The sequence below is a fragment of the Nipponia nippon genome, unplaced genomic scaffold (genome assembly GCF_047370975.1).
Source record: "Nipponia nippon isolate SJK-2023a ecotype South Korea unplaced genomic scaffold, ASM4737097v1 scaffold_2, whole genome shotgun sequence".
NCBI classification, from domain to species: Eukaryota; Metazoa; Chordata; class Aves; order Pelecaniformes; family Threskiornithidae; genus Nipponia; species Nipponia nippon.
Window position 1 is genome coordinate 51,532,569 of NW_028262336.1, and position 27,467 is coordinate 51,560,035.

General features: G+C 38.3%; 1 protein-coding gene across 8 annotated transcripts in view; it reads right to left on the reverse strand.

Moving 5' to 3' along the window:
* The window catches only part of WWC3 (WWC family member 3), a 102,689-nt gene that overhangs the window by 44,132 nt on the left and 31,090 nt on the right, over window positions 1–27,467 (reverse strand). For all 8 annotated transcript variants that reach the window (XM_087758263.1, XM_087758262.1, XM_087758261.1 and 5 more), the window contains exons 2-6: window positions 20,677–20,786; window positions 15,695–15,898; window positions 12,528–12,604; window positions 10,032–10,111; window positions 3,594–3,723 (exon numbers count right to left, since the gene is read on the reverse strand). In XM_087758263.1, coding sequence (XP_087614389.1) covers window positions 3,594–3,723; window positions 10,032–10,111; window positions 12,528–12,604; window positions 15,695–15,898; window positions 20,677–20,786 — 601 coding nt within the window. The remainder of the gene's footprint in view (window positions 1–3,593; window positions 3,724–10,031; window positions 10,112–12,527; window positions 12,605–15,694; window positions 15,899–20,676; window positions 20,787–27,467) is intronic.

Sequence of the window (27,467 nt, forward strand, 5' to 3'; positions counted from 1 at the left end):
TTTATAACATGGAAATAATAATTTCAGATTATAGCTACACACACATCAAACACCTAACTTGTCCTCTTCCCAGTAACAGGAAGTGACATGAACAAAAACTGAGGATACAGAAAGTCTGAGGTTTCTCCCAAGTAAGCTGTGTCCCATCTGGCACCTTTGGCTAACACGTATTATGTTACAGATATATGTAACACCAAAGGTCCTGATGCCAGAACTTAAATCTAAACTTCTTCCCCTGTTTCAGTTACTTCGTGCACTCCTGCTGTGCTCCTGATGCCCGCCAGCATCTCCCTGGCAGGTAATGAAGGGCTGCTTGGCTGCTGGCCAGGCTTCCTATTCGGGCACGGTTGCTGAACCCTGGATGCTACTTAAAAATTACATAGCATTTGACAGGTGGCAGTCACCAAGTAGCATCACCTTAACTTACATCTAGGTGCATAGGTGACTATGCTTTAGGATGAACATATATGCTTTGAGTCCTTCTGGTTGGATGAGTGAAAGCACATCCTCCAGCAATCCTAACATGGAAAATTACAACCTGAGTTAGCATACTTTTAGACAGAAACAATTTACATTAACTGCTAGGAGTAATATCCTCCCCAGCTATATGGAGGAATCCATCTTTCACCTCAGGTTTATGGATTGTTTATGGCAATCCCACAGAAACTGCCAGACCAGCCTATCATATGGATGTGAAGTTCTGGACACACCAGCCCAAACCTACCCAAAAAGAGGGAAATGAGCACTGTCATTTCATCATTGATCTGTTGCTATCTGATCTGGGAGCTCTCTGCCATGCACAATTTCAGTGCAGTTCCTATCTAACCTATTTTGCCTGTTTTACTGATAAAGAAAAGAAAGGAAAAGAAAAATGAAAGAAAAAAACCCACAAAGAAAAGCAAACTCCAATGCTTCCTAAGGATAAAGGACAATATTTTAAAAGCATATGCACATACTGGAACAGAAACAAAAGTATGAAAGGGATGGGGGTGGGGAGAGAGACACACAAACTGCTTTCAGGAATCTAACCACACACCTTGATTACTCAGTCTTATATAAAAATTTTGCCTGCTTTTTTGGAGCGGTGACACTGCATATTTGGCTTTATTTGTAACCACAGCACCCAGTTTAAATCTGACCACCCTCTCCTCCCCTCTTCAGCCTTCTCTCCCACACAACTCAATCCAATTACCATATTTCTAGGACAGCTACAATTTTCCAAGCACCTACACAGGACTGAGTCACTTCTACTATGTCTAGTTCTGTTGCTGACACTGGCCAGATTTAAATTAAGAAATAGACAATTTCTTGCTATTTCCTTTCTCTGAAACAAATCCCCAGCTGTTTACACAATACTTCGAACTCCTCTATAAACAGCTTTCAAAACAAAAAGTTTTTTATAAGAAAGCTTGTCTTACCCACAGCAGCTTTAAAATGTTGCATTTTTGCGGACAACTCAATTTCAAAATTCATAGGAAACTAAAAATCAAATTCTGAACTCATTAGGAAGACACTTAAAGTAGACTTGCACTTGTTTCACAAAGCTAAATAAATCCATAACAATAATCCTCAACTAACTATAAAAAAGGCAAAGCACAGAAATTTTTGGTGACAATGAAAATAACTTAATTTTTTTGGTCAAAATTTAAAAAAATATCAGGCAGAAAACTGGATATTTTTTACAGAACACAATAAGTTGGCAGAAACAGACATTTTTTACAACTGTAGATCTTGTAAACTATGGCATTTAAGCCCTTATTACAATTGCAACCAAACATGCAGAACTGTCTTGCATGCTAGGCCTGTGTGGAACAACTATTTTCTAGATTCTCCTGGACTGTATGTATATTATTGGATGCTATCACAACAGATTGCCATTAATCACAAAAATGATACCTCCTAGACTGATATTTGCTGTATGTCATGTAGACCCACGAAGAAAGATGGCAACACTTTTCATTTTCACTTCTGTCTTGTGCAACCTCTACATTCTGATGCTGCCAGCATTGCCCAATCCTTGATGCTAAGCTCGATCCTAGACTTCTAACTCCCTCATCACTGTATTTAAAAAGACTGCAAGTGCACTTAAAGTTGGTTTAACAGATATGATTGTCAAGGCACCTCAATGTTTACAGCTGGATTTAGTGCCACTGAGGACTGAAAATGTAAGAAAAAGGGGAAAAAAATCTAGTAGGGGAGTCAAAACAAGGCCAGTAGTTAAGCTGCTCCAAGATCTCACACACAAGTCTTTAAATTACCAGTTAGTTCCCTAAAACGTGCGTCACTGCATCCATGAAGAACTGCCTTTCTAATCATTTCTTGCTAGCCAGGCATACGGAAGACTGAGAATCACTTTAAAACTTGGCCAATGCAAAATATCAAATATGTTAAAAGTTGCCAAGGCAGAAACTTTTCATAGTGACTTAAGCGTTCTGTCTACTTGAACAAGGATTTGTGGTCCATCAGATGACCTTTGGGTAATGCTTTAGAGACTGAATAATTGTATAACTATGGAAATTCATTAGATGTAGATTACGAGCTACCCATATCATTTAACAATAAAAAAACCCACCAGCGAAACACTACTGCAGAGAAAACCAAAAGAAAACGTTTGAATGGTAACATTAATTTAGTACGGTCCAAAAAATTTAGGTCATAAAGATGCTTTTTTCCATATAGCAGCTTGAAGACTGGGTGAAGAGAATTGTCCTTGTCACCCCTCTATATCTGTAGCATATTTGGGCAAGTCTATACTGAAGTCCCTGTGGTGGCAGAGGCTCGTGGCTCTTTGATCACGCTCCCATCACGTTAATAGCACAGACACAGCAACTCAGAGCAGGATGCAGAATCCATTCAAAAGTTAGATCACTACTCAGGCATGTATCTTCCCTCAATCCTCATGCTCCAATTCATAAAATAATCTAAAGCTTGCACAATGGTTTCTGTATACATTTTATTTAATCATACTCTTTGAGGGTTTTGTAAGAACATTTGAAATTAACGCGTGTCTTGATATGGGTACTGAAGAGGAGAGTTTGGGGCAAAAAAAGGAGAACTGCCAAACTGTGGCATAGTGACACAAAGATCCAGTTTTGTGAAATGCTTATAAAAGGAAAAACATGGTAGACAAACTGGTAAACATTTTAGCACATGACTTCTCAGTCCTACTTCATTATAGGTAATACAAGAAGACATAAAGCAAAATGAAAGACAAATACCCTAAAACTTAAAAAGATTTTGTTGGGTTTTTTTTGGTTTTTTTAAATGCAACATAATTACTCCATAGCAGTCTTTGATATAGTCAGCAGCAATGGAAAACTATATTCAATAAAGACACTGATCTAAATGTAACGATAGTACATTATCCAAGACAAAAATATGACACACCGTATGAAGTCTTATGTTCACAGCATAGACAATGACTACTTACCTCTTTTGAGCTGCCTGCTATTGGCAATTATCAATCAGAAAAATCAGTTTAGGCCACCCCACTTCCTTATTTAAACTTGGTAACCCCAATGCAATCACAAACAAGAAAAGAGAGGTATGTTATTACTTTTTAGCAGCTATTTGTTCAGTAGCATATTTTTTACCTGCATAAGGTCCTGCCTTTCTTTTTCACCTGTGCATATAGCTTTCTTTATGGTTCGAAGCTCACTCATTATAGCCTGTGCTTCATCCAGTCTATAATTTGTATGAGCACTTGACATCTTACGATCAATCCTGTTGAAAAGATTAAGACAAATTCAGGAATATTCACATAATTAGAAAGAGCACAGACATTTTAAGACCTCTTGTTTATTCATGTACCACTTTATTTCCAGGAATAAAATGGTACTCCACTTGGAATTAGCACAGCACTCGGTGTCTAGTACACTCTAAAGACAAAGCAATGTAATTATCTACCCAGGTTCTGCAGAATCAACAAATTTCCTGTTTTTAATGTCCTAATACAGAGCTTAGCTACAGGCAATGTCTGTGGGCTATTTCATTCAACAACAGTAAAATCAACCTAAAACTAACCTACACAGTAATAACTCAAAATACAAAGATACTAGCAGTCTAGCTATCACATTTCCCATGCAGCCCTACATATTGCAGCTTCTCTTTCAGGACTTCTATCTGATCTTGTTTTAGAAGTTTCTAACAAAGGCGTTTCATTTTCTTGAGAAGAAATTTTTAATTCCTAAAATTTTATTGCAAATGCTTTCCTGCCATTATGGGCATCTTTGAGTACCTTTTCTAGAAGACATCATCGTCCCGCACTAAGGAACATCACATGGGACGATCCCAGAAGATTTCAAATGCAAACTCACCAAGGAGCAAGAGTGCTACCCACTACATCAGGCTGAGTACTACTAATGTTTCCATCTTGACAAAAAAATATCTCATCTTCTCTTAAGCAGGACACCCACTGTCCGAGTTTTCAACTTCTTTTCCAACAGTTTGCAATAGTAATGCACAATAGATTAGGATGCAGAAGCCTAGTCCAGTGTATCATCTTGATAATTTGCTTTGATTTATAGACAAAGAACAAGACCAGAGATTCTGCAGAACTTACTAGAACCACCATTTGGTCTTGGATTTATAACAAATGGCTATGGGATTTTAACAGGCTACCCACAGCAATTAGTGAAAACTGTGTTAAATTCCTATTAAAATATGAAAACCTCGATTTTCCTGTTAATCTAGCATAGAAAGTGCGTATATAGAAAAATGGCGGTATGTGTAATGGTCCCTACACCAATGCTAAGAACGAACACCTCCAGGAGAAAGTGTCCCTCATTAATTAAAGATTAAAGATAAATTAAAGATAAAGCATACGTCGGTCATTACACAGGACATCAGTTTATAAAAAGATGTAGTAAGAGAGAGTATGCTATACACATATGACAAGAATAGTCAAACTCTATTTAAAATATTGAGAATACCTAAAAGTTTCAAGATAGGTATTCTATTAAGCTAAGAGTGTCAGCAACACTCACTCAGCATGTTCTACCAGTTAAACAACATCACTGAAGTTCCACTTGCAGCAGATTACTTGCTTTAAAATTAAAATATTAAAATGAAAAATCAAAATGCTTGAACGAAAATCCTGTGGTTTTATTGGGCAGCTCACAATATTTAGGAAGAAACCACAGGTTGGGTTTCTGCAGTTCTGGTTTCTTTAGGTTTTTCTGACAGTTCCTGCTTTTAGAGACAACACAAAATGAGTCTGAACCCCTCAGCCTTCTACTTAAACACAATTTTCCCCATGTTGCATAAGAAAACATATAAGCCTTTATGATCTTTGGTTCAAGAACCAGAAAGGACTTATATGTCATGTGGATTAAAGTTGGGTTTTTTTGTTTGGTTAGTTTTGTTTTCCTTTTAAGGTGTTTACTTGAGTCTTCATTAATTTTTAGCTAAAATCCTTAAATTATTAGATACAAAACAACTAATCCAATTCACTAAAAGTTTCGTGAAAAAGATAACATGTGGTTTTATCTGAAGGTTACATTAATGTTAAGAACATAGATTCCACCCAAATATTACACCAGAAAATGCCTCCTACACAACTGCTCATTATACTGTTTGCCAGGTCCAAGGTGGCATTTCAGGAAAAGGAAATTATTTAATTTCAACCACATTTTTGTCCAGTTACCCACATATTCATGTTCCTGAACGTCACTTTGGAGACCAACTTATGAACTGATATTTGTTTAAGGAAAGAATCAGAAAAGTTTCTACTGCCAGAAATATTTGAGCTTAAATCAGTATTGCTATCAACCTAAACTAACTTAAGCATCTTACAAAATTACTAGTTATTTACTGTCTGTTAGGGGCTTTTTTCCCCCCTCTCCTTTCATAAAGCTCTGGTTTTGAAAGCCACAAAGTTAACAGGAATCTTCCATTTTATTAATGGAAAATAGCATGATACAAATACAGATTAGACCTTTGTATGAACAGAAAGAACATTCAACTAATACACAAAACTATGAATAAAGTATATATTTTGAGGAAGATGTTTCCAGGATACACAGACTATTAATACACTTGCAATAGTTTCAGTCCTATAGGGCAGTTTCCGTGTTCCTGTATTTTCCCTCACGTGCTTTCAAATACGCAAGACTCCCCCATCCTCACCAAAGCACAGATCTGTAGTTGAGTTAAAATCTAATTTTAAAGCTTCTGTCAGGTCTCATATCCTCTAAACCAGTCCGTAGCTACAAATTGTTTAGTCAGTCCTAATTCCCCGTCTCTCCCAACTTCTCTCAGCATTCCCTCCACTCTCACAGCCAACTGGCCGAGTTTTCATTTCCTTTGTTGCTAAACGCCTTCTTCCTCCAAAATTCCTGCCGGCGAGCAGAAGGGTCACTGAAAACACAGGGGAGGAAGAACTGCTCCTCACTCTCATTCCCCGCTGCCTGCTGGGTCAGAGGAAGGGATTCACTCCAGGAAAGGCTCATCTTTAACCCTGTACCTCTGGACTGCGACAGGATCAGCGGCACCTTGGGGCAAAGGCGCCTGTGGAGGCCGAGGAACACCGTCGCGCAGGGTGGGGTCTTTGCAGGCTTTAAACAGTGAGCTCTAGAAAGTCTCCAGTGGGCAAAGGCAGACTGTGATGTCCAAAGGATTATCACAACATTGCCAAATTTGGATGAAACTGTAGAAAATACAGCCCTAACAAAAAGCTGCAGCACTACAAAATTTGAAATTCTGACTGTATTGGAGTTCTAGAGCTCTTTAAGAAAACCCTCAATCCTCTCTCCCCCAACAAAACCCCACTTTTCTCTAGTTGTTTTGTGGTTTTGGTTTTTTTTTTATTCTCCTCAGAGATGGCTAAGCTGTTTTACTAAAATTAAAAAGAACAGAAAACAAAACACAGTCCAAGGCAGACACTGTACGTGGAAAATGTCAATGCAAGAGATTTGCATTTAACAAAGGCATCTGAATCAGACAGCAACATAAAATGATGGAAATACTGAGTAACCTAACCACCCTCACCATAAAATTTGTCTCTTCTCCGAGAGCTATACCCAGCAGAGGTTGCACAGGGAGTCACACGGCAGCGGGTTCTGATACCTGCTCATAATGCCATTCTGGTCAGACTTTCAAAGCAAACATTCAGCCAGATGTAAAGCACAAAGCGTGACAGCTCCTAATATTGTTCTTGGCTTGTACTTGAAATAAAGCGAAGAACATGGCTTTGAAACAGCTGAACAGGATGCATGCCATTCTAGTTTGGCAGTTACTTGAAGATCTGACCTAGCACAAGAAGGAAAAAAATTATGCAGACCAAAAATTTAGAAAAGGTAACAAAAAGGGGAAATGTCTGAGATGTAAGAAACTTTAATAAAAAAAAAAGGGGGGGACCCCAGAATTTTTGTTTTAAAGAAGGAGCAACGAATTTCTTTTCAGACAGTACGCTTACTTCGTGGATATGCAAAAGATAAAGTACTTCAGCTTTGATACTTGGCTTGAGTGACTCTTTTCTCCTGACAAATACAAGGAGTAGGGGAGAGATCATCCAGGGACAACCTAGAACACAGTTCGGCTTTTAGCCTGATTTGTCTGCTGACTACACGAGGAGGCTAGAGAAACTTCTCTCTTCAGTTGTTAGACAGTGCAAGTACTCTCCAAATTGGCTCACTTCATACTAGAAGCAAAATACTCAAAAGAAAGCACATACCTTACCAGAGAGGTAATTAAAAAATTACTTAAAAACACAAAACAAAACCACAAGCCTCTGGTTTACAAACGAAGAAGTCGCTGCAGAGAGCAGAGCTCAGCAAGGCACAAACACTGACAGAAACTCACTGCAATCCTGGATAACACACGGGCAAACCGTTCTCCTCAGCCTCAGCAAGCAACAACAAATGCCACCCAGTGCCCCAATGGGACAGAGTGTGACTGTAGCAACAGCAGCAACGAGCAGCACTGAAGCACTGAGTTGCCATGCTTGAACTTTTAAACTAGATGATTAGAGTGACCACTGACTAATCAGATAGGCTTTAAAATAATTCCTCTCTTGTATGTCTCTTCTATACCCCCATCCTGGACTATGGGCAACTTCACTTGGGCTAAAATCCAAGACTAACATTTGCGTTCTTAATCATTCACAGGACTTTACTTTTCAAAAAGTTGCACTACTTTGCTGGACTGTCTTAAATGAATTATATTAATTAAAACAATCTTGAGTTTCAAATGGCCTTCAAATACTTTCATCATCCTAGTCAAGTGGTTAGTCCTTTTATAAAACAATTGAACCTGTACCCTTAAAATAACCCGATAACCAGGAGAAGGAAAACAAATAAAGAAAGTAGAAAAGGCAAAGCAATTCTTAATCACTTAAAGAAAATATGATTAAGAATCTTGAGACAAAATTGCTTTTGTTCTGTTACTGCTTACGTATCTAGGCCTCCATCCTAAAACATTGACTATACTTAAAATATTACTTACAATATTTGCCATTTCAATATACTGAGTGCTTTATTTTACTGATCTTCAGTTAATATCATACATTAACAGTTCCCCTAACTACCTGTAAATGCTTCGTGTAGTCAATAAAAATATATTTATGCCTGAAAATTCTTACATTATAACTGCCAATGAAGGATTTTGGTTGAACAAGTTTTCTTCTCTGAAGCTTTTAAAGCTTTTAAAAATGCATTCTAAAACAAAAGAACCTTGTAAGCTTAAAAAAAAGAAAAAAAACACCAACCAAAATGCAATATGAAGTGCATGGGCTACTCCCTCTCCTTTAGAAGTAAAATCTGAGTATCTCCATTTATATCATTTTGTTAACATAATACCAATCAAAATCAAAGTTGGAAAATAAGTAACCCAATTGCTCTGGGATCCCTGGAACTTTGCTAGGACTCCTGAAGCAGAAGTGTGCGTCCATGCTTTGTAGCACTAACACAATAAATCCAAAGCTTCAAAATATTTCCACAGATACTGTACTTATGCTGCAAAACACATTAGATATGCAACAGTTCCAACGTTTTCAGGAAGCGCCTGCATTAGGCAGTTCGTTCACATGCATGCTGGAAAAATGACCAAGATTTCTAAATGCGTGGCCCCATGTCCAAGGCAAATCCAAGAGCTGTTCAACATTTGGTCTAGCCTCTGGCCTTGTTGAACAGATCTGGAAGTCACAACAACCTGTGTTTACCTGCCGTCTTTTCCATGGCCTGGCAACCTCTCTCCCTATCCCACTGGGCATCCTGCATATGTGCTACGCGTGTAGGTGACTAAGCAGCGCACAGATGGAAGTCACTCAGTTCCCATCTGATGGCCTGCAGGAAGAGTGGCAGGGAGAGGGTCACAATAGTTCACAACCTTTGCCACCACTGAGCACAAAGGAAAAGGAGCACAGGCTGCCTAACAGCCCTGGGAGCAGCGGCAAATTGCCCCGAGCTACCTTTCCTCACAGGGAGGAGACACGGAGTTACATTTACACGCACTCATTGTGCACACATGCACAAAATCCAAGGTCTCACAGACCATCAGATTTATGGTGCACACACAAATCAACTATACAGGGCAGAATGAGATGGCCTGACCATCAGGTAAAAGGAAGAAGCAGTGTTGTGTTGTACAGCCTCCCCCCCAGAAGTACGGTGCCCAGCCAGAAAGCCTCAGTACTGTTCACAAGAAAACTACTGCACTGCATGGTGCTTCTGGCTGTGCTCCAGGTGGTAGCTATCTTGAGAAAATATTTGGAAAATACTTTAAAAAAAAAAAAAAAAAAAAAAATCTAAGTCCACCTCAACAACATTTTCACAAAGAGTTAAAGAACAGGGCCTATAAAACTGTTTTTTCATATGGATCTATGAAATCACCATTCCAACCAATTCAGTCCAACCCTTCTTCCATCATTTCACGCTGTTCTCGCCCCACATCACTATCATAGCAAAAACTCTGAAGCAAAGCAATTAAGAGGTTTCAACCTCTTTTTTTTTTTTTTGGCAACAGTTTTCTAAGAAATTCATTCCAAGGTGAATAAAGTAAAGAAAAAAATACCATCCCACAAACTCTTAACTTACTCTTGCAGAGTTTCCACTCCTTTTTCCTTATATTGCAGCTCCTGCTTCATCTGTGCCAATTCTCGTTTTAGCCTAGAAAGCTACATATAACAAAATAATTTAAAGTAATATGTAACAGAAACTTTCATAATAAAAATAATTTTTTCAAACACAAAATCTTAAGTTACTTTAAAAAATTGGAAGTGATAATCTAAGTTCTCTTCTTTTTTTGCTTTAAAATTTGCATTAAAATAACAGAAGTTTCTGAAATATCAGAAGACCCAATCAAACAGCAGTCACAACATTCAGCTTTCAAAGTATCAATTTCCTCATCTATTCTATCGGTTTTCTATCTCCAATAGCTTATGCTAACAGCTAGCAAGTTTCAATCCATACAATTTTTCTTCTCCCCTTGTTACAGAGAGACACCTCTCAACTGTCTTCAACCCTTTAGCCAGCTTAAAAAAAGACTGAACACTCAATGCTGTTAATTTTTCAATCTGGGAAAACAAAATCACTGGCAACAGAACTGGCATCTCTCCCAGAAATAGCAGCATGAGTTTCTACAGTTATTTTCATATTGTCCTGCCCTCTCAATCCCCCCGCCAGTTACCTCGATCCCACTAGTGAGCATAAATCAAAAGTGACAAAGCAGCGATGTCTCTATAAACATACTTTTGTGGTTTTATGGAAACAGTTACCTGAGTAGGTTAGGCACACCTTACAAGAGCGCTACCAGCACCAAGAATGATCTGCAAAGAAATAGCTTCTTGCCCTCCAAAGCTGACAGATAACCTGAGGGGAGGAAGGTTCAAGGGACCACAGACAAATGGGGGGAAAGCTGTTTCAGTGTGTGGTAGTGAGACTGAACTGAGAGCCCAAAGAGCAGCAGGGACGGAAGAAAAAAGCTGTCTTCTCAAGCCATCAAACTTGGAAGTCTTTCTAAAATTTACTCAGAGCGCTCTTGATTTGCACATGTATGTCAATAAACGAGAAATAAAACAAATGACAAAACTATTACTAAAAAAGAGTAAAAGAAAATTCCTACATATCCAGGCATAGATTAATTTTGTCAGCTCTAATTCAAGAGGGAGGAGCTTCACAGCTGTTCTGGGGATGCAAACCAGGACTGCCAGAGACCCACCATCCTGCGTGGGCCTCACTTCCCCATGTGTTCTTGTCCTTTCCTCAAAACTCATCACACCAGCCCCCCAAAAACTCCTATACCCTCACCAACTCTTTCAACACTCACCAAAAGTAAAAATGAAAAAATGTGTCATGTACACAAACACTTCATAGTGCATATTTTATTCTATTACCTGAAACAACTCAATGCCTATGCACACATTCAGTTGAACAGATTATTCTATGCACTTAGGAGATCATTTTGTTTTAAGATGCAGGAACAGAGAGAAATAGTCATATAATTGAAGACCTTGTTTATTTTCTTTAAATATTATTTAAATAAATAAGGCTTATTTGCTTGTTTAGAGTATGCTGACATTTAGAGTAAGTAAAACAAGCAAACACTAGTCAGCACGTAGTAAACATATACAGATAGAATAAATGCCTTTGAAGGGTGGTGAACAGGATTTATTTTCAGAGGCACTCATGTGAAAAGTGGTCACTACAACAAAAATGGAACACTATCCTGCAAAGATAAGTATTTTTTATTTATGTTGTGAGATGAGTGCCTGGAATGCTAAATCCCATTTTATCCATTAATAAAAAGAAACATACAATTTAGAAATAGGTTCTAGAGCTTAATATTATAAACTGCTTTTTATAATTCTTTATGACTGCTATATCAATTTGTTTGAAACCAATGTGTAGACTTTAACTCTTTGCTAAAGCAGCGTGGGAGAAATTCAAGAAGTCAACTATTCCTCTTTCAGCAAAGACAATACCAAAAGCATGATTGTAGTTAAAAAAAAAATATATATAAAAATGGAACATTTTTACTACAGAACTGCCTATCACTGTCAGAATGCTTGAACTCCCCTCCCCTCATAGAAGAGCTCTGGCCAAATCAGCTAAAAAGTTCTAGTTGGCCAATATGTCTACTGAATTGTGAACAGATTTCCAACTAAATGGCTAAATCTAGAGTTCAATGACATCCATGGAACCCCACTGAAAATGGGTAAATGGGAAAATATGAAGACAGTGGGTTTGAACTGCAGTTAATCAAGAAAGAATTTGGCTGCAGAGTATTTACTACTTGTGTCAGTTCACACAGAGAAAGCAATTTCTGAAAGCCTGGCTGAGTTTGCCTCTGACATCTGTGACAAAAATCTTTACGCTTGTAACATGGAAAAAGCATTACTCTGCAAGTCACTCACAATATAGACTTATTTTAATAGAGGAATAGGTCAGAATAGGAAAGCATTTTTTAATATTATATTTCTAAAAATGCATGCAACACCCAGTGTAAATGCTAAGGTAAAAGAAAAACATAGAGTCCCCCTCCCTTCCCCATGCCTAATTCATATTTTTACAAAATAAAAAAAGATTACTCACTCTGTCACGACGGCTGGCTATTTCTGCTTTAATCTGATATGGGTCATACTTGGTATTAGTTGAAAATCCAGAGAATGCTAAACAGATGGAAAACAGTATTTTACATTTTTTTTTTCTTCTTTAATACACTTGTTAAGATGTGGCAATATTTAATAGACCATTGCATTCATTCTTTGTGTTACAAGTCACTAGGTTTTAAAATAATCCTCTGTGCTAAAGTACAACTGAAGATTTATCTTTGGCCTGCCTGAATTTTTTTTTTGTCCTGAACAACAACAAAAACTATATAGCAGCACTGCATACATATTGCCTAAAAGCTACTAGCTTCCATGACACGATGGTGGCATTTACTGATGCAAGCAATTTGTGTAACATTAACAATTGCTAATTGCTTCCTAGGTATGTTGACATAACAGTATGATGGGGACTAAAGTAACAAAACTATTGTCAAAACAAAATTCAATCAGCTACAGAGAGAAGTTGCCTCCTAAAGCAACAGTGTAGGGAACCGACACAGATCAACCTCTGGCAAGTGAGCTCTTAACACAGCCTATCTGGAGTCAGGCAATAATTTCAAGCTGTGGCATTACAAGTTAAAGCCCAGACAGATGAAGTAAAGGTCCTAGAGTATAGGCTGGGCAAGACCAACCATGATTTATTGAGTGAGCCATTCACGGCAGCACTGGCCCACTGAAAAATGCCTGGTATGCAAGCGGATGGGGTTGTGCTGTTAGACCTACCATCTTTTTGTAGAGCTGAAGGCTGGTGCTTTGAAACCCATATCCGTGTCTGCGTTGCACTGAGCCTTTCGACTCTCAAAAGAATACTGCAACGCCAAGGTCATGTCAAGCATGCAGCAACTTGCCAAAATGAGTAGTCATGCCTGGGCTAATTCTCTAAATCCAGGATTTTCTATGGATATTCCCCCCCCCCCCCCCCCAAACCAGCGCTGATCACAACTGAGTCACAAAACTGCTGCATGGGCACCTCCCTGCCAACCCACAAGCACTGAGCTCACACCACCTCCCACTCATGAGCACACGACGCTGAGTCAATGACAGCACCCACAAGCAAAGAGGAGGAAAACAGTTTGTGAAGTTTTAGCTCTTTTAACACAACAGATTCAAACAAGTGGTGGTGGAGGCAGGAATATTTGCAATATAAGAGTCCAGCTTTGGCCATCTAATTGCACCTGAATTAGAAGCCTAAGACCTCTGTACAATAAACGGAGAAGCAAGCATCCCAGAGTGGAGGAGTTAAATTAAGAAAAACAAGTGGAGAAGCCTTGGGGCATCTTGAGTTGACAACATGATTAATCTCCAAAAGGATTTTTTTTTTTTAATATATTATCTAACTAACCAGCCCATTCCATTTTCTCAAAACAGATGCATATGACCTTAAACCAATGTAAAATATATTAACACATCCATAGAAAATTATTTTTTCACCTCAAAACAAGTGAAAGGTTTTATTTAAATGATTTTACAGTATCTCATTATCAATTCCACAGATACACCTAAAAAAAACCCCTATCAGAAGACTGAGAAACATAAAGTCAATTGGCATAGCATTTGTATTCATGCTACAGATAACCTCCAATTTTGTCATTTTCAGTCATATTTTGTTGCTGTTTCAAGCAACTTGTTTTTCCAAGAGCTTTAAAAATATGAAAAACAGGTTAGATTTTTATAGTATATTATAATCTTCAACAGACGTTTCTTTCTGTATATTCACCTGAAATAATTCAACAAAATATCCCACAGAACTATCGCAAATTTTCAAAAACCAAAAATCCCAAGCTCCTAGAAAAGTATTGCAATAAATGTATATTTAGATTTTATAATCTCAAAAAAACCCCTGATGATACTATCTTTTACCCTATTCCAAATCTTTAAACAGTAATTTCTTTTTTTAAAAACTTCTTTCTTAATAAGGAAAAAAAAATCCTCTTTCTTAGTAATTCTTAAGAAACTTGAACATAACAGGAAGAAATAAGACTAGTCACAAATGTTCAGTTATTTCACAAACTAAATCACAGAATACTTATATTTAAAACTAAACAAGAAGATGAGATAATCCCAGTTCAACAGTAAAAGAACACCTGGTCAAGACCATCTGGCACACCTCAGCCCTAGAAAACATCTTTTATTGAGGATTTTGGCATACATATGAATTACCTTGGATTAATAAATACCACTGGATCAGTAGCTAAACACTTCTACCCAGATGCCTGCTTTAAGCCCCCCCTCCACAGTCAGGTTTCCTGAACATTTTCAGAAAGGGCTAAGTAGAGCTTCCCATACTATCAAGTACTTGGCATGTACCAGCAGATCCTGCAGTTAAACAATAGCTGTATACACGGCGGCCACTGAAAAGCCACCAGCGCAGTGGAACTCCACTACGTTACCACACGGCTGGTGGGTATATCCATTTGATATATTTCTTTGAACTAGACTGTTTTGACTCTTCAGCAAAGACACCTTTTCCTGTTGCACCAGCCAACAGCCATGACAGTGGTGCAACAACTTCAGATTTCAGAAAAAGTGTATCTACTCCAAGGTACCAGAGACATCGGAAGAATGAAAAGGGCAGGAAATCAAGGCTCTATGAGCTACACGACCACCATTAGGATCAGAGGCTGGCATTCAAGAATGAGGTGCAGTAATGAAACACCGCTTCCTACTTCGTGGTCAGAGGTACTCTTGATCACAACACCTTATCCCTAACTCTTTATAAAGTCGATAAACCAACCATGGATCCACAGGCTTCCCCTAAGCCGATGGTTCCCCCCCAGGTCGAGGGTGGAATAATCTATGAATTTAGGAGTGCAAGTAGTTGGCTGGTCCAGCAACATTCAGTCTTGTCTTTGTTGCCTTGCATGAAGCACCACTATGGCTGGCTCCAAGATGGCTAGAGATGCTAGCTGGGATATATCCCTGTTTAATGTTAAAAAGACATATACTAATAGACCTAACAGGAAATGAAAGTCCCTGAATAGCAGAGTCAAATCTGTCAGAGTCAAATCTGTCAGAGTCAAATAGCGCCTCACTTCTGTAGTCAGGATCTTCATTCAGAGAACCAGGTGATGGAAACCACTTCACACTATTTCTTACACTACATGTTGTGAGAGGCAGGTGGGTAAATCAAGAAAAGACTAGTAAACTCACAGCTGGCGTAAGAACGGCTGTCATCTTCACACATTTTGTGCAATTGTTGATATTCTTCTTGGGCTAGCTCAAAACGCTGCTGCTTTATTTGGTAAATCTCTTTCTTGGCATTGAGTGCCTCCTGGGCAACTATTAAATATTCCTTTAGCATGCGTTCCTGCTCCCTTCTCCATTGCTCCCTTGGGTCCTCAATTTGTGTGAGCTCTAAGGAGAAAAGCATAAAAAAAAAAAAAAAAAAAAAGTAAGACACTTTCTCCCACAAAGTTCAAATTATTTTGTTAAGGTCTGTTCTCAACTAGCACACTACAGTGCTCAAAATCACTCCAGTCTGGATGAGAAGAAGGAAGGATGCAGAGTAGAAGAACAGGAAAAGCCCTTTCAATTATAAAAGGCATTTAGATTTGATTCTTTTCTTTACAAACCAGAGCAAACCCAAAGAAAACAGTGTTTTGGCTCTAACCTTGCCTCATAGCCAACTTGAAAATTCTGAGAACTACCTAAAAAGCCAGAACCGTGTAGGAGAGTGAAAGGTATCTCAATGCTTAACCCATAACTCTAAAAATGGTTAGAACAACCTTAAGATACTACATACAACTTCACAAGTATAACATCCTGAAAGATGACTGCACCTGCATAATTAAGAAGAATAAGGTAATTCAACAGAAGAGTTAGTATTTTAATCTCAAATCCATAAAAGCACTTAAATTGCTTCTTTTTTTGTCTTAAGAAACAGCACTCTCCTGCTTTCCCTTTCCAGGGTTTAGAACAGTTTGTATTCAAACACTAATCAAAAATAGGTTTCCAGTACCAAATCTTTTCCTTATATACTGATTTTCAAAGTTATTACTGTACAGCCATCTCTTTGCACTTGCAAAGACATTTGAGGAAGACACATGCATTAAAAGCCCAAAATTATTGGTTCATTTCTTTTCTTTTTGTGGTGATGCTCAAGCTAGCAAATATGTTTTACATGGGGATGTCCATGTAAAGTCTCATGTTTAAGTGAGTGTTAATTTCTGCTGATTGTGGCTCTACTGGTAAGAAGTTGCTGCAGATGCAACGTCAGTATTCAAAGCAGCGGCAGAACCTGCAGCACAGTCAGAAGGTAAGCACCTAGTCATTTTTTCCAAACTTTGTTTCTCACGACAGATGAAAGCCAGTTATGTTTTGCATTAATCTTGTGTACATAATTCACTATATTGGTGTCAGTGATGAAATAAGAAACTATAAAAGATTGAGCCCAGCACATTAAGAACTCTAATGGTGTCAAGGTCATGCTAGCAGCGCTACCATTTGGGAGACATCTGAAAAGTACATAAACAAAAACACAAAGCTCATCTACAGAAAGTACTTCCAGCAGATCTACTAAAGGTTCCTAATAACCTTTTCTCAACAGCTCTAACTTTTCTCTCCCCACAACTCCTCACATTGCAACAGAATAAAGATCATGCCTATGGTTCTGCAATTTCTCCCCACATCCCAGGGACCCTCAATTCCCAGCAGCAGCTTCTGGCTCCAATGCCCCCAAACTACCTCTGCAGCCCAGGACAGGATTTGCTGTGGCTTGTTCCAGTCTCCATAAATCCTTCTCTGCATGCCAGGCAAGCAGAAGAAAACAGAATTCACATTGCAGCCCGTCCTTTACTGAGGGCACGATAATGTGCAATGCTATCTCATCTGTCCATAAGTATTCCTGAAATCTGTGCAAATTTAATATTCCTACAACTGCTAATCCCCTGTGGAAACTATGCAGAAATTAATAAATATTTACAAGACAGAAAAGCTGGATCCAAGTAAGTGTCTCCTTTTGAATAGGAAATTAATAGTTCAATCTCAATAAACAGCCAAGGCTAAAATGTTACGCTTCTGAGGTCCTATACTACAGGGCACTGTATCTCTTCACAAATTACCTCAGAAGCCTTCTCAAAAGCTAGCAGCATTCTTCTGAGGCAGAAAACTTCTTCAGTACAGTAGTGACACTCTCTTCTGTTTTATAAAGTACAGAGGCTTCACTTTGCCCTGGATTTCTACACAAGTTGGCCATGTAACAACGAAACTAAAGCTATGTTGTAGGATAAAATTCACTTCCTTCATTTCTTTAGAACCAATTAAAAAAAAAAAAAAATTACAGTAATTCTAGAACAGCCCCAGACAAATGCAGAGAATATATTATTCCCTCACTGGGGAATGCCCAACTGGTTAAAGGAGACTTCAAAGGCTCCCAAGACTCTGAGGAGGAGGGAAAGGAATTCTGCGGCTGGCAGCCGCCAAGGTTTTTAAGCAACAGTTGGAAAAGAGCCAAGAGCAGCTTAGTAAGGGTGTCAACAAAGTACTGAATTTACAGAACAAGATGGAGATCAGGGCTGGAAGCACCACTGAGATTTACAGAAGATTCCTCTGTTCCTGGGGTTTTTCAATATAAATGGAAAGTTATTGCCTAGAAATCTTTTTATTACTTTCTGAGTAAACAAACATAGCAAGAGGCTTGGAAAAAATCAGATGTATTACTGTTTTCTTTTAAAAGGTGCAAGGGCAAAAAGCTTGAGATGGTGCTTGAGAGGTCCTTGGTAAGCATAACTTTAGAATGACTCTCTTCGAATTATCCCTTGCATTTTTTCACAGTATTTCTTGAAACTGAAGCACTTCTAACCGTTTTGTCAATTAACACAGAACTCCAATGCTGTATAAAGCATTTAACCTGGTCAGCCACAGAAGGCAGTCTGAATGTTTTCACGTGGAAGCTGCCGTTCCAAGTATTTTAGACATAGTTCAGACTACAAGGTAAGGGACTCATTTCAGAAAAGCATTTCTTCAGTTCCTGCATCATCTCTGGCACTTGTCTGATACCATCGCATGATGCACGATTGTCTGCTCATTAGTCCTCGCTTCTACAAAGGAGGTTAACGCAGTCTTGATTGGTACCTTTGTTGTCCACAGTTTAAAATTGGACCGAGTATCCTACTAATTTTTGAATAATGATTATCCAGCTATAATATCAACTCTGTCTTCCCTCTGAATATAAATCTTGCTTGTATATGCAAGCACTGTATTAGCCTAAGGGTGACAAACCCATTTTGCTGTGACGGTTGAATTACCACTTAGGATAATATCTGTGGGCTGCAAGTAATTAGTTATCATGAAAGAGACAAATTTTGCAACCTTGTTAATTGCAGAATGATTCCTTTCACTCCGTTCAGCATTGGCCCTATGAAGTTTCTATGCCTCTGTTCATATATTACCTTTATTTAATTCCTAATATGATTAGCTTTACTTTCCCAGACTCATTTATATTAATCTTCTCTTTCTATGCCTTCCCATTGAGCAGTCGGGAATTCAATTTCTCTCTGCAAAGACTCTCTTCTACAGTTTTTGCTCTCAATTGCACAGAAAAAAAAACGCAAGCCAGATCTGACCTGCCTACAATGATTAATATCCTTTCCATAGGTTCAAACTTGATGTCTGGTGAAGCAGCTAATAACAAAGTCTGAAAAGCAAAAGGGAGTGATTTATTTTGCATACAATCGTGATTGTTATTCCCATGAAAGATGCCTATCGGTAGGATGCTTTAGTATCTTTTTTTAGTCACAGCCTTGCAATGGGAGTTCATGTTCTACTCATTATCTATAGGGACTCCTAAAGCATTTTACAAAGTTCAAGAAAAAAAACAGAACAGTTACCAATATCCTTATTTGGTTTGTTTTTTTTTTATAAGTATGTGCATTCACACACATGTAGATATGCTGGTACAAGTGCACTCCATTACTGTACTCTGACGTAAACCGCACTTTTTATTAACCTTCAACATTAACTAAAGTTACCATGACAGTTTAAACAGCAATCATTAAGCTACTACTTCTTTTAAACAGAATTATTATAAGAATTACCTAACAGTCTGTATTTATTGCCTTTCAATTGTCTCGGCTATCTATCCTTATGATCAGTGCATTGACAGTTCTTTAAAGTTTATTATTTAATTTGTGATCTTTGTTAATTTCATAACACATAAGTGCCTGTGTGGGTCAAACAATATCATGGGAACATTTGTTATTCTGTTGGATTTTTTTTTTTTTTAAATAACTAATTGTGAAACCACAATACACAAGTAATTCCAATGATGGCAGGAAGCCAAAAACTATTTCTACACTTTTATTTTTTAATTGACTAGATTTCAACTAGATAGTATTGAGGTTGTTTTTGCAGATTATAATATTTACCATTGCTGTGACAGCCCATATAACTACTTTCTTCTTTTCTCCTTCCCTGCCAACTGCCAATTCCCACAATATTGAAAGCATTCACTCACTGGTGATAAGAAGCTTAATGATAGTAACAGCAGCAGTAGTACAAAGCTGTAAAGATAAGACTTTTTTCTTTTTTTAATTAGAACTGGCAAATGTGCCAGACAGTGGCGATACAAAGCTCAGCAATAGTCCAAAAGGGAAAGTGTTGGAAATTTCTCCCTCTTAGTTTCCAAAAGGGACATCTGTTGTCTTTTTGATAGCACTTTGTACTGTATTAAAGTATAAAACATACATTGCTTAAGAGAGGATGAGATTATTGTATTTCATAGTGCTTCTAACTAAAAATCAGAACTTCTCTCAGAACGTATTTTGTTTTTCAATATAGAAGAGTGAACTATGGATAACTGGAAAAATAGGAAATACAAGAGTATAGCATGAAAATCTTCTTAACTGACATATGACAAAAAGCAACAACAAAATTACTGATACTCCACAGTATGACAAAGCAAAACATAATAATTTCATACACTATAACTCAACCGTAAGTTGTAAAATTCTTTACAAGTGGAAGAAGGATTGTGCCCCCCTTTGAAAGATGAGAAAACAGATGCTGCAAGAAATCACCTGCATGTATTTTCTCACTGTAGCATGAGGTGCATAAATGGTATCGGACACAAAGTTAGAGCCATCAGTTAATATCAGCTTGCTAGGATTCCTAAAAATAATCACACATCTACTCACGATTTATGTGGTCCATATAATAAACTCCAATCTGTTGATCGTAAACAGTTTCCCATCCTAAGGGAAGCTCATCACCGACACAGTCAGCAAATGTCAATGGCTTTGTAATCCTGTAAAAACAAAAATAACACAAATAAATACAAAAGGTGCAGAGTTTACAGTGCAATGAATGTTATTACATATTTTGAAGATACCTCCTTCATCTGATCACAAACTAGTTATGCTGCTTAGGAATGTGCTAATAATTACAAACATACAGTTTCAAAATAAAATTTCATTTAAATATGCTGACAGATACTCCCTGAACAAGTAAGACAAGCTTCTCCCTTCAAGTTTCTATGTTTAACAGTTTAATTACAATGGCATGCAGTCCTGCCAGTTTTTCTCCCGTGTTGCAAAGAACACAAACGTGAAGCTGGAGTTCACCACTGCTAAAAATTACTAGAAGCTTTATAGGCTTTAACTTCTCTAAGGTGTCAAAGCAGTATAATTGTTTGTCCTTAAAAAAATTAAATAAAATTTATGAAAGCCTATATAGTAGATTTCTACTCTTTTCAATTATGCATTTCCAACTATTAATGATATTCTCTTGGTCCAGACCTATACAAATTACCTTCTCTCGCTCAAAAGAGAAGAGAGACAAACAAATGTCTCTCAAGAATTCTGAAGCCATTAGAGCAGAAATAGTAACTAATAAGTAACAGCATTACTATCTAGCAGCTTAAAATATCACACCCCTTGCTAGGCAAACTCTTGATAGACCAGTGGGCAATAGAAAACCAAAACAGCAATTTCAGTATTGACACGAATGTTGAAAACACTGGGTTACAAATTCTACAGAAGGGTTCCAACACTGTTCTAGAACATCAAGGTATATAAAAAAAAACACCTAGGAAGAACAAATCCTTAACATTCAGTTGAATCATATCTATTTCCCAAATCATCATTTTAATTGTTACTTAACCCCTATGATAACGTTTTCTTCTAAACGCTGCCATAAAATTCCTTTACAGAAAAGCTATTAATACAGTCATTTCAATTATACATGGGATATAGATCCAACACCTTCAATGTTTATTTGTTACATATACAATAGTATACAGTAGTACAATAGTATGGAGACCAAGTTATTTAGGTCAAGTAATAATGAGCTTGATCATATGCTATGGACTCTCAAACAGGTATAAACAGTTTAATAAGATGAAGATGTACATGAACTCGTGCACCACTATTTAACGTAAAAATTTTCCATTACTGACAAATACATAGTTCACATCATGTAATCATGCAAATCCAAAGCTGCTGTATTCGAGAAAGAAAACGTTACTATGGACTGGCATATGTATTCTTTCAGTAATTCACCTAGCAGTCAGGCAGACCAAATAGTGCCAAAATACTTTCTATCTCCCTGGAATTCAGTAAAATATTGAAAATATAACGTGCAGCATTTTTTCTTAAACTGTCACGGTTTTGTTCTGAAGACATCATGTTTACAATTTCTAAAAGTAGTCTAGACATTGACTCCTAAATTACCATACTATAGACAAGATTTTCTTTGGAATGAGTTATGAGACGTTTGCCTGTTATACAAACACAACCTCACCCTTTACTCGTAAATAAAACCTGCACATGATGCTCTAACCTTCCGTACGACAAGAACTTTAATTCAATGCTCTCCGTAATCCCACCGGGGCTCCGACTTTGAGGACAAGAGCAACACTCACTTTCTGGAAAAGGGAGACTGAAGAAAGCCAATACATCTGGTCCAACCAGATTTCATTCCAATGTTATAGGGCATGCATGAACAGTTTAATTAAGGGTTTTGAAGGAAACGTTGTAAGAAAAAGATGACATAAAAAGCTGCCTTCCAGATATTCAGACCATTATTAACTTGATGTGGCTCATTTTAAACTGTATTCAAAGTTGCTCCAAATTGGATTCCCTTCAGACAAAACATAACATCACATTGATTCTCAGTTCAGTCACATTTATATCTACGTGTATCTATGTAGCTTGAACCTTCTCCATTCAATTAATCTAGCTCAAAACATGCAAAGCTTAAACTAAGAATTAGAAGTTTCTCCCTGTGTTTTGCACTGGTTTAACTAAGTCAACTAAAAAAAAAAAAAAAATACATTTCTGGTTTAACCAGCACAACTCTGAGGACAAGATTCTCCCCCTCCCGCCCCCGGTAGGGAAACTAAGGGTTTCCAGAATAACAAAGACAAAACGGATCAGATGCAGATATGGATATTGGAGGTCAGCCACAAGTTACAGCAGTAGACTCGTGAAATTAAGTATCTTCTGGAAACACTGCTTTACCCTCTGGTTTATTTTTATTAGCTTAAGCACTGTAAAATAGGACAGTCTTTTCTGCTTCTATATAAAGAATTGTACAAGGTACAAGTACATCTGTTAAAACATTTCGAAGTATTAAAATAAAGACAAAAAACTTTTCGAAGCATTATAAAGACAGACAAGGACAGAATAAAAATGCTGCCATCTTTAATTAAATAAAAACCAGGGCTGCCCTGAACTATGCTATTCCCAGTAGTAAAGAATAACTAAGGCATTTTTTCTGTCACCAGTGGTAGACACTTAACAGGAAGGTTCTGAACTTCCAAATGAAGAGAGAATTCCTCTGGGACCAGTTTACAACATCAACTGGTCGCGGCCACTGGATCTACAGCCCAGGTACAAGCAAAAGTCGTCCACGGGCACCAGTTTTGCATATCTCCAAGAGCCAACCATAACTTCAGATTAACCGATTTGCTGATTCTTCATTATCTTGAAACACTTATGCTTTCCAAAAGTAAGGGTACTATTCAGTCATTAGGCACCCAATCTTTTCTGACTTTGAAACCCTTCAAAAGCAAATACAGAAACACATAAGAAAGCTTCCATGACCCAAATCCTGCACACCAAGCTGAGAGAAAAATCTCTGAGCATTGCCATGCGCCTTAGATCTGTCACCTCTAATTCTGCCCAAATTAAATGTTTTCATTAAGAAGAAATGGAAGCCTGGTATTTGCATGCAGTAAAACGGACGTATCTGAAAACCCAAGTTTCATTAATATTTTCTCTGTATCAATTATCAAGCTAAACAGTTAGAATACAGATATCAAACTACAAAATAAAACAGAAATAGTTTTATTCAACTGTTCAAAGAGGTGTTTTTCCTCCTTCTTGCATACTTATTTCACATCTTTGGCCATTACCCGTACACAGAAGGATTCCAGAATACAGTACTACAGCTTTCTGAATACGCAGCAACAACAGATATTTCTTGAATGCATCAGTTCATGGTGGGGAGTGGGTGGGGAGGAAAGAAGACAGCAAAAGGCAATGGCTAAATACCATTTTAGATAAAGTACTCCAAAACTGCTCTCAGCTTTAGCATACTTTCTTAACAGAATCTAATTTCAGCCCCCCCAAAAAACTACAGAAAACCTCAACCTTTAAATAATAAAGGAACACTTCTGCGTTCAAAGAAAAGGCATACTTCCAACTCTCCAAAACACAGTTTGACCGATTAGCGTGGGGCAGCAATTTCATTGTCATGGATTTTGAAAAACAGAACCAGATCACTAAAAAACACAAAGCATCAGAAAATATTAGATAAGATCCTCAGTATTCCCATGGCCCTGATGCCACATCAGAGGGCCCTGGCTGCTTGAAATCTCTAGGTCTAATTGAGTAAAACTTCCCCTGGGAGGAACTAAATTAAGAGAAACAGAGCCTGTTTTTGCAAGATCTTGAACAGGAAATCAAAAAGGTGTTTCCAAAGTAGAAATGCCACTGCAAACTAGCTGCCATCTCTCAGGCAACATCTAGATGCCTAAATCACGTCCAGGGTCACCTTATCTTCCAAACTGGGCCTGGATTAAGAGGAAAGCGCTAACCACAAGGGCTAATTATGAAAAAGAACCACCAAGTTCTGAAGAAAAGCCACCATTTGTAGGGGAGACAGAGGGAAGCATGCAAAAACAGCTACTGCCAACAGTGCTTTTATTTTTGTTCCTGATTTTCATCAGGTCCAACAGCAGAGGCAGAAAATGTCTAATAAAATTTGATACTCCTCAACAGACAATTAGGAGAAACATTCTCTTAAATCTGATCTCAGTCTGAATAGCCATCTAATGAGATAGATGGTTTTGTCTGACAAATGCAAATTACAGGCTAGGAAACTGTATTAATTCACATTACAGATCTGAAAAATACCAGGGAATTTAAAAATGAGTAATAGTATAACTAGAAAAGAATTAAACATTCTGGATGTACTATTGCTAGATTTATCAAAGTAACGTATTAGGCTGAGTATATTACTGAAGCATCACAAGGCAAGAAAGAGAGAAGGCAAAATGAGAAATCATGCACGCACTTTTTTTTCTTTCCTCCTTTCAATCATGAATTTAAGTTACAGCCATTGTTATAAAATTCAACTAATCCTCTTGTCTTGTATCATGGCTCTTATTCCCTCCAACCGCATAGCAAAAAAAAAAAAACAATAAAAAAAACAACGAAGAAATTGAGCAGGCATGAAGATTATTTTTTTGTTGTTTCACAGACACAGGCAAGAAGAGCTGTTTACACTGAGGGGATGGGGGGGGGGGGGGGGTTGTTGTTGGTTTTGTTTTTAAAAGTCACACTGCAGTCCTGGAGGCACTTCATGGACATCCTCCACCACCGTCGCTCAGACCTGGGCAGCAGTGCGCTCCGGGCCTGCAGGACCTTCTCGGTGAGACACAGCAAGGGTCTGTGGCCACCCAGCTGCGCCGTGACCCCCCAGCAGCCCCAACCCACCTGGCTCCTCCAAAGAGGCTGCCCTGAAGAGAGCAGCCCCCTCCTCAGCGGCCACCGCCTCCCGCCCCGCCAAGCAGGGCAGGGACACGTCCCGCACGCGCTGCCCGGCTGCTGAAGCGCGGAGCTTCCTTCCCGGCTCAGGAAGAGCCGCGCACCAGCGAGACCCGCGCAGCCTCACCTCCTGGCAGCACGCGCCAGCCAGGCACCGGCCGCGTGCAGCAAACGCCACCGTGAACGCCAGGCCCCCCGCTACAGCTCTCTGGAGTACACCACGGTCTTCCTCACCGTCCGTCCTCTATTACAGATTCAGCTCTCCTCAAGTAGCCAAGTCATAAAAACAAGCTGGATTTTGAAATAAGGTTTGGCAAATTACATACTGGCTGCTCAGTCTAGAAGCGCAACAAAGTTCACCAAACTATACGTATATTTTCAAGATAAAAATTCCTTAGAACTTTTTTCTTAATCCAAATTATATCTCTTCATTTTTGTGCATAATTTAACCTCAAGTTCTGAATAAAATAACTTACTGGACATCTACTCGATCCTTCATTAAAATAAACTCACAATACAGATGGCCGTACAGAAACTTGCACAAATGAGATTCTGTGCTCAGGACAAAGACTTAAAGAAGGTAACTTGTATTCAGAGTCATCGCTGGGATACATTTCCCTGAGAAATAAAATGCTACCCTACAGCAAGGAAATAACAACATCAGCTCTTCTAAAGGTCACTTGAAATTCAGTCTTTTTAAGACCACGCTCTATTTTGCAGTAATTTTTTTTTTTTTAAACAACTGCAAGTAAGCACATGAAAGAGTTCTAATAGTGTCAGATCAGTGTATTTGCTTCAATTAATTTTACAGTAACATCAGGCAACACAGCATACATCAATGTGCAAAACAGAAGGCACAGGATGGCATTAGCCAGCTACAGTAATGAATCAACATCTTTAAGTGTGGACAAAAAATGTGTGTTCATTATTAGACGTTGGGTTTTTTTGGGTTGGTTTTTTGTTTTGTTTTGTTTTTTTAATGGAAACAAGTGTTAACTGCCTTTAACACATGGTATTACAAACCTGGACAACCTATGCTGAGACAGCTGACAAGCACGTCACTCCCACAAATACTTGAGTTATTCGTCGACCGCCACCTCCTGAGCCACGGTTTGCCACTGTTTACAGCGTGGCAAACAAGCTGGTGGCAGTTCCTTTTAACCCCACTCTGTGAGCCGCGGTGCTTCAGGAGCTGGTTAAGAAGCAGCTCTAACATCTGTGCAACAGGGCAGCATAGACGGTAACTTCATCAGCCGTCCTGTTCCTCAGTCTGTAACTGCCCTTGTTTTACAGCCACCTGAGCTTATGTGGGTCAAGAAAAGTAAGTGGTATCAGCTATCTACCTCTCTTGTGACCTCGTGCTGAAGAAAACCATTCAGGAACAATGGAAATAACGTTATAAAAACTCAGCAGATTGACGACAATGCACAAGCACTCTATTTTGGCACCCGAAACCTGAACAGAATGATGCTGTTTCCTATGCTAATAGGGCAGGTGGCCGTGAAAACCCTGAACAATTAGATTTTGTTGTGATGCAAAATGTTTGTGAAGCTACATGTATCAGTAAGAGATAACCTATACTATTTGTTGAGTTAGAAGAAGTAACAGAAGTTTATACTGCCTACAAATACCTACAAGAAATGTACCTGAGGACACCCTCTAACCTCCTTTCACTACTGTAGAAACAATAAACATTTACTAACACGCAACAGAGAAATAATATATTTTTTTTATCCATTATCATACTCCCAAAACCTATAACAGCTAAGAAATATTGGCTTAGTATGCTGAAACATAAAATCAAATGCTATGTCCAATTGCAGCTCTCGCATGACTTGTCTGGCTGCTCAGGAACTGCTGAAACAGTTCCACACAAGCAGCCAAGTCTTCCAAGCAGCATTTCTTAACAGCAGCTATGATCCATATCCAAATTCAGA